The sequence below is a fragment of the Phragmites australis genome, chromosome 11 (assembly GCF_958298935.1).
Source record: "Phragmites australis chromosome 11, lpPhrAust1.1, whole genome shotgun sequence".
Classification (NCBI taxonomy): domain Eukaryota; kingdom Viridiplantae; phylum Streptophyta; class Magnoliopsida; order Poales; family Poaceae; genus Phragmites; species Phragmites australis.
This window is the reverse complement of record NC_084931.1, coordinates 29,767,517-29,776,089: the sequence shown is the minus strand read 5'-3', so window position 1 is coordinate 29,776,089 and position 8,573 is coordinate 29,767,517. Positions and strand designations below refer to the sequence as shown.

Below are 8,573 nucleotides of genomic sequence, written 5' to 3'. Positions count from 1 at the left end.
TTAGACACCACAAAGTTCTTAACATCTACCGGGGCTACCAGCTTACAAGACCATACCAAGACCAGGGCAGACTACCAAAACAAAGCCAAGCCTCACACGGACAATACTATCATTGCAGAAAATCAAATTTTTGGTTCGCAACATTCGAAACTTAACAAGGGTATGGATATCGTGTTTAAATGGACTAACAACACGAGCTTAATAATACTACAAAATGAATAGCACAACAGCAAGGCGGTTGATTCTCCCAGTTTGCCAAGGGTTCAGCTTCTTTACCGGTTGTCAAGATACAAAGCTTTTGCCACTGAATATCAGCTCAAGAATACCTTATTGTCTGTATCAACGGATCTGTTTCTCTGATAGTGCAGAATAAAAGTTAAGGAAAGCTTCCATTGATGGAACAAAAGAAAGCTTCATATAAAAAGAACATGTCCTTCCGCTGTTTGCAGTTTGCACACCATACAGTGCGAACCAACTTATTTGTGTGCTCGTAATGCTTCGGAGCAAACCTAGCAGGCATCTAGATCCCTGCATGGAGGTGGCTTCGGCTCTCCGTGCAAGGTGGTGGTCCCTCCAGCAGGGCCACAGTTTTTCCGCTCTGGGTGCTGTGTACCTCGCTGCAAAAGTCGTCCGATCATCAAAATAGGGCATTAACCGAAGGGAAAAAATTACTGGGGCTTGACATAGAGAATTGGACCAACTAAAAGCTGTGCCTAAAAAAAGTAGAAGAATCCAGTTAAGTTAGCTCATACTTACAGGGGGGGTTTCCCCTCTTCTCAGCATCTCAACAATCTCAACAACTCGTTTTGGAGTGAGGTCCTCCTGAAAAGGATGTAGGGGAAAAAAAACTCAGTGTTGTGGCACAGATAAAATTTGACACCTTCAATTTCATGCCATGAGTACTTCTGTTTCATGGAAATAGAGTTAAGAAGATAGCAAAATAATGGGAAAAATTATAATAGCATGATAGTGCCAATGCATGCAAATAAACTTACATAATAATTGTATGTGTAACCTTCTGAACCTTTCGAGTAGTCAGCCACGGCAATCATGGGAGCATTCACACAGCAACCCTGCAAATGAAGGATAGAAATGTGAATAAAAGTTGCTTTCCACAGCAGAACTAATTAAAAAGGCAACATTTAAAAAAAAATATTTATCAACAACACACTATAGACCATTCCTGCAGTTAGACATTTAAAACCCAACTGAAAAACATTATTTGCATGTATCTGAAATGGCATGTCATAAACATGTAGATCGTGGCATTACCATGCACTCCATTTCTCCAACAGAAAATAAACCATCGCTGGTCAACTCTGCGAAAGAAACAAAAGTGTTAATGATATCGCTGAGACAGCAAGAGAAGCTCAGGCTCAGAGGACAAGATTAGTGGTACAAATCAGAAAGTGGCATGCTAAGTTAACAGGATAAGGTACTGATAATAATACAAACCATTCCGTTTAACTCCAAGGTGGTTTAATAAGGTTTCTTCGATTTCACGTGAACCACGAATCATACAAGGTGTTGTTCCACACACCAAAAGGTGATATTTACCCACCTACATGGCATGAAAGGTCAACAGTATAAAAAGAGGTACAAGTGGGGCAGCAATGCATGCAAAATAGGCGGCAACACATCAATATACCTTAGCTCGATTAAACATTGTGTAAAATGTAGCAACTTCATAGACCCTGATTGGTGCAACTTCAACTATTTTAGCAATCTGAAAACCAGAGACAACATTTTCAGGAATATAGAAAAATAGAAAGTATTTTTTTCCAAACGCAGGGAAAACAATCAAAAGGTGAACAGGTAACAACACGGTTTACCATAATACACACTAAAATACTTGCAGCAATGATGCCAGCATTGTGACACTGGCGAGAAGTAATTAACCCCTTTTAATATTCATCTGATGATGTTCCCTGGGGATAATATAAGCTATCACATGAATATTTGTGGATGTTTATGGTATCAGCTCTACCCCCCTCCGCCCATTTAACAATATAGCTGAGACAATGACTATGAAGGTAACTAGGTAAGGCGACACGGATACTTAGTTTGGCAGCAGTTAAATTTGTTTTTAGTAGAAGAGCTAGGGTAACTCTTGGTAAGAGAATCTCAGAAGTCAAGATCATTGACATGCACATGTCATTAGCTAAACAAAGTGCCAAATATGCACTCATTGTTTCTCTGTGCACTTAGACAAACTTTAATTAAGTAAAATTCCTGAAGAAGTGAACAGGAAGACGATTATCCTGGAAAGGATAAAGGACAGCAACTATAACAAGAAATCAGGGACAATCAGGAGTGTCTGCTATACAAATTACAATCAAGATGTAACTATGTAAGCGCTTCAGTGAATATAATTATTGGCCCGTAAAAAGGGTTCATCATTGTCTTATCAGATGGAACATAAGGAAACATACTGATGGTAGGAAACAGGTAATTATCTAGTTTTTACATAGTAGAACTTACAGCATCCATTGCTGCAACTGGCACCCATCCACCATGCTGCTGCTGCGCAAGATCAAGCAGCGGAATAATACCTGATTGCTTGTAGTTGCTTGGATAGTGAGACAGTATCTCCTTGACCTGAATCCGCATTGAAACATATAATTTAAATTGCACTGCTAACAAGTTCCATACCATCAATATTAGCTACATTCACTAAGTGCATTCTCGGGCCAACGAGGTACAACATTAAGCCCCACCGCTATATTACATCTGCTCATTGGTAAGGTATCACATTACAAGGAATGATGTCTCCTTTCTCAGTAACCACAGTCAGCTCAAACTTTAAAACTTAATCATCCAAGAGTGTCAGTCAATTCAACAACATCACAGTGCCACTGGAAATGCTATCGTCATAACCATATCTGACGCTCTGAGAACCCAAGCACAGAATAGTCTGACACAATTACTCCAAATCTAGCCAACTGATCCTAGTGAGTAGCGCTACACGCGAATCACAAACTAACGGCAAGGGCAGTCGGTACCTTCTTCATGTTCGCCTCCGAGAACTCCCACTTCATGTCCGGGTTGTTATCAGGAGAATCAAGGTGCTGCACAACAACACAACACGTCAACCCAACTCAATCTTCAGTGAACCAAACAGATCAGGCGAAACTTGGGGGGAGCGGATCCGAGAGTCCTCACGTAGTTAAGCGCCGTGGAGAAGGGCCTGGAGACGGAGCCCCTAGCAGCGGTGTACCCAGCTGCGGCGATCTGGGAAGGAAATTTTCCGGGAAGAGATCAGACGATTAGTTTGGGGGGGAACGGCAGAGTAGAGGCTCGGCGGAGGGGGACTAACCGGAGACGGAGCCAGGCGGCGGGCGGCGGCTTCTGATACGGAGGCGGAAGCGAGGCCGAGGAGGCGGCGGGCCGCGAGGCGGGCGGCCGGCGGCAGCATGGTGGCGTTGCCGGCGGGGGAGGCGAGGGAGCTGGTGGTGGTGGGTATCGGCGTGTGGCCGGCCGCCTTGCGAGGAGTAGGACCGTAGGAGAAGAGGCGAGCCGGTCTCGCTGCGTCGCTAAGACATGAGCAATCGAGCATCACGGGCTCGATCCAGCTTCTCGGCCCGGATTGGACTTGGGCTTTTCTTTTTGAAAAACGAAAGGCTTGGGCTTAAAGCCTCTAAGCTGTAGCATCGGCCTGGCTTGATACGACGGCCGTGAGAACTCACACGAAGATGACGAGTTTTTATTTAAAATATTTTTTCTTTTTATTAATTTAACAAAATTAGTTGACAGTTTCAAAAAATAATAAAACTAGGCGACTGTCATCCGTTCTTCGAAAAACATATAAAAATCTCCTAATAAAAAGGCAACAAGGTGAGGTGTACCATTTGCAGCTGTTTAGATGACATTTCGCTTCGTGAATGGGTGATTTTTAGGCATGTTGTCCTATGATATTTTTGAAAAATGATAACTTTTCTATACTAACTTAGATGGAGATGATTTTTATATGAAATTGTAGCTCTCTATGATATCTACAACTTTATAATTGATTTTTTTTTATTTGAAGCCATTTGAATACTAAAAAAGTTGCTATAATGTTTAGATCTAAATTGTAGATTTGAACATTCTATCACTTTTCCAGCAATAAAATGAATTCAATAAAAAATATTAATTATAAAGTTATAGATCTCATATAGGGCTACATTTTTCATATAAAAATTATATTCATCCGAAATTGTATAAAAAAGTTATGATTTGTTGAAAATGTGCTATACAGTCAGGTCACCTATTCATTGGGTAACAAGTCACCTAATCTGCTGCTAATGGTGTACTCTACCTTGTCGCCCTTATATTAGATGATTTTTATAAAAAACGCCCAGTTAATGGGCATTTTTTCCTCGTCGCCCAATGATGGAGCGGCGGTCATCTAATTTTATCATCTATATCTATACTCCTATAAAATACACGGGTTGTGACAGATCCGATCGATCTACACCGTCCACCCAAATTGATCAAACAGTTAACGTGCAAAGTTGAACAATATTCTCCCTTCTAAAAATATTTTTAATCTCCCATCATTTACCTTCCATACATATACGTTTAATATTTATCTTCCATACTTAGACTTTTGATGCTTCATGTGACCTATGCATGGCAAGTAAGAAAAAAATCTTATTTCCACATTTGTGAAGTGGCAGCCGGTAGACATATGTTGATAAGTTTACCTCACAACAATACAATATATGTCAATGAGAAAGAAAACAGATCTTTCATTTGATCTATGCATGGCAAGTAAGAAATATTCTTATTTCCACATTTGTGAAAATGGCAGCTGGTTCTATTCTTCTGATTTTTCAATGAGGTTACAAAAGGCGTTTTGGTTTTCAGTTTATTATTCACTCGTTCTTTTTAAAAAGCATTTATCATGGTTATTTGCATTCTGTTCATTGCAAGCATGTGTCGTTTACAGTGTTGTCTCCTACCTAGTTAAACTGTGAATGCATCAGTGCTTTTTACCTCATTAAAGTTGAATTTTGCCTCTCTTTCATTCTTGAATGAGGTGATGTAGCTCGGTGAAGGTGTGGACAACACAAGGAAGCATTCAGTCAACCACACTGCTGGAGCGATGATCTTCACCTCAATTCAACGTATGTGAAGATCGGATCCATTAGAGATGTGTGAGGAGTTTAACCTAATGTGAACTATCAAGTCATCACAGGCTCTCCCACCCTCACGTATTTATATGGTATTGTCCGAGATGGGATCGCAACCAAGAGTTGATTGCGCTCCCGATCAGAGGGTGTGGGGAGATTGGATTCCCCCTCTTTCTCGGTCTCTTTCTGTTAGGATACGTTAGGACTACCGAGATCAATTCCATCAACCATGACTTAGATCTTAACATCTTTTCAAGTTCTCTAGTATGTTTATTAGTTGCTGGAAAAACAGCATGTTTCATTGTGTGTCATCTATAATAATTTTCAATCGATTTATCTGAAAATGTTTTGGACCGTACTTCAACAGCTGAAAGGTAAGTGTTTGCTCAATTGAAATCGTTCTTCGGGTGTTTATTCAATCTCTTTTATGATTTATCCTGGTTTAAACAGCTGTAGTTTCTTCCATTCAGATAGATGAGCTATTAACATAACTAAACTCTGTTTATCTTTATTTTTTACCCACTGTAGATAGTTACTTTGCTCCAGCATCATCAAGAAATCAAAGAAGCAAGTACTAGACTTTGTTCCATGCTAAGTGAGCAAGCAGAGGACAAGAGTACGATTACAAAGCAAAAAATGAACTTGAAGGCAATCGTGTCAGAATGCATTCTCTTGAGCTCCACCTATCTGTAAGTCACTTCCACGGTGCACTACAGTTGCTATCGATTAATAGAGTGAAACAAATTTTCTCTAAATGTTGTTTTACGATATATGCTTTTCTGTTTACCAATTGCTTAGAGCACTACTAGCTACTAAGTGGCCTGAAAGAAAGTTGAACCATGAGCTTGCTTTATCGACATCTGTTTTCCAATTGTTAACTGCCACCTAAATTGATCTGTTTTCCAATTGTTAACTGCCACCTAAATGTATATGATGCAGTCTTGTGCTTGTGTATTACTGCTAATCTGCTCAGGCAAAAGATAACCACAACCATGTTATATTCCTTTTTGATATCCTCTTGGTATGAAATTTATAAATATTAAGTCTTCTGAAGCTTCCCTTCCATGACATCCTCAACAAGGCGCTAAATCAAGATGGCCGGAAGCTAAGGTATGATGTCCAAATTCAAAAACACCCTCATTTTGTTTGGAATGGAATACAAGCCTGGTACATAATCTTAAACATCTCATATTTTAGACTATACACATGATTGTGTTGTAATCAAAATTTACAAAACCAACAAAAATCCAAGAATGGCCCTGATGTTGTATACCTTACTATCTAACTGTTTTGTTCTGTCTAGGTTCCTAATTTGAATTCTTATTATACATCTCATCACCAGATTTCGACTCGGATATCTGACTAAAGGTATAGCAGCAAATAAAAATCATTTATAGATACCCATCACCAAGTAACTTCACAAAATTTCATATAACCATGTAGCTGCACAGAATTTCTGTGACAAAGTACAGTAGTATACAATACGAAGCAATTTGAAATTTGAGAGCATTCGGGCAAATATTGTAGGTGTTTCAAATTTAGTAGCGGAGTTTGAATCATGTGTAGCCATGGTCAAGTTAGAGTCGTGTGTTGCATCGTACAACTCATTATATGTATATGAGTTCTCTCCTGACACATGTACGACGAATCACGAGTCACAGAACTTGCTATTTATAAGTATTAATCACGTGCTCCTGAGGTACGCGCGCTTTCTTTCCAGTGGCACCTACTTCGAATGGGACGTCGATGTTGCCGAGCTCCGGCGCTGTACACCGGCCCTTCGTGGTCGCAGCCGATCGCACGGTAGGACGCCGTAGCTGCGGCCTCTTCGAGTGGAACGTCGATGTTGCCGAGCGCCGCGACGTCCACTGCCGTGGATGAGCCCCGGCCTCGGCTACCGACGAGGCCGCCGGGATGGTCACGCGCTCAACGCTCTCCAGAGTGCGGGCGCCGTGCGCGGGCGAGATGGTTGCCGCGGCCACGGCGGCAAGGAGGATGGTCGCGAAGATGGCGATCGATCTTGGTCATCTCTTGGCTCTTGCGGTTTGGTGATGTTTGTGATTGACGGTTGAGATCGAGCCATAGAGAGCCAGTGGCGGCCACATATTAGGATAAAGGTGTACAAATGTATTTTTTTAAAGTTAATTATATATCATATAGGAGTATATTACATGTAAATGTCAGTAGTTGTTAAAATTTAAGAATTACATGTTGTATTTCGATTCAACAGGTTATTCATACTCTTGTCAGCCTTTTCTCACTACAGAACTCAACCATCTCAAAGCTTTAGCTCTCAATGGCTCAATTGTGCAAGTAACTTGGTTTTTGAACATTTTTTTAACTATATACACTCATTGCTAAAATTTCGGCCCGCCGCAGGAGGGAGCTTCCCTACACGTTAAGTGGTGCTAATTGGAATGGCTTCTTGCCGTCGGAACCACAGGCTTAGGTGATTTTTATATGTTGAAGTAAATTCAATTTCGCTAATCACGGAGGAATTAACGATGGTGTTTAGTTGTAATGGCACATGAGTTATACGTTAATCAACTTCTACGTTTGGTAAATTAACTTAGGAGTTAATGCAGTTACTTCTTTTTTACTGTTGACATGATGAAGTCACCTCTAGCAATGTTTCTGTTTGAAAAGAAAAGAAAAAACAAAAAAAAGAGGACAAGTAATGGGCACCAATCTGGTGTTAATATATAGGCTATGGCCTATGGGTGCACACCTGTTCTCTCGTTACTGCTGCTCTTCTTCTGAAAAAAATTCTCAGAATTCAGCAATGAAGTTCCTACACATCACCACAGCTGCCTCCTGGGACTCCGACACAAATGTCCTCCATTGTTGCTGTCGCGGCAGGTCCAAATAACCCAAACTTGAACCTCTACAATAAAGCTCCAGAGAGTTTTTGTGCCACTTGAGCAGCATAATCACAAGAAGTATAAAGCTGACGTTGCCTTTCATGCTTAGCATGCTTAGCATTTGCATTTGGAAAATAGACAGTGGCGGATCTATCGGGAGGGCCGGAGGCTGGAGCCCTCTGCCCTTGGGTGCATCTGGTAGCCTCCAAACCTTTTCTTCAATTTTGGAGCGTGAAAGAGGAAGAAGAAGAGAAGTAGGAGGAAAAAGAGAAATAAAAGAGGGAAAATAGATGAACACAATATAATCCCCATCCATCAGATAACAAATTGTACATCTAGTATCACTGTATGATCTATATTTGTGAAGGAAAATATCACTGTAGACCTGGACCCAGCGCTCGATCTCGGCCGTTGCTCTCCTATGTCGGTCAAAATCCGACGGCCCGGTGCGATCAATGTACACATCGTCGACCTCGACCACGCGCAACACCAGGCGCCAGGGCGATATAAGCGCGTGGACGGGCGCCCCAATCTGCGCTCGATTGTCTTGCCCTAAACCCGCTCGTTCTCGCCGTAAGCCCTCCGCGCTCCACAACCC

General features: G+C 41.3%; 1 protein-coding gene across 1 annotated transcript; it reads right to left on the bottom strand.

Moving 5' to 3' along the window:
* Positions 1-219: 219 nt before the first annotated feature.
* LOC133885609 (NADH dehydrogenase [ubiquinone] flavoprotein 2, mitochondrial-like) lies at positions 220-3,591 on the bottom strand. The gene is made up of 10 exons (XM_062325339.1): positions 3,317-3,591; positions 3,163-3,231; positions 3,003-3,068; positions 2,482-2,598; positions 1,649-1,726; positions 1,456-1,561; positions 1,273-1,319; positions 996-1,073; positions 757-822; positions 220-617 (listed from the first exon to the last, which is right to left on the bottom strand). The coding sequence occupies exons 1-10, from the start codon at positions 3,554-3,556 to the stop codon at positions 510-512; spliced, it is 975 nt and encodes a 324-aa protein (XP_062181323.1). The 5' UTR covers positions 3,557-3,591; the 3' UTR covers positions 220-509.
* Between the last annotated feature and the right edge of the window lie 4,982 nt (positions 3,592-8,573).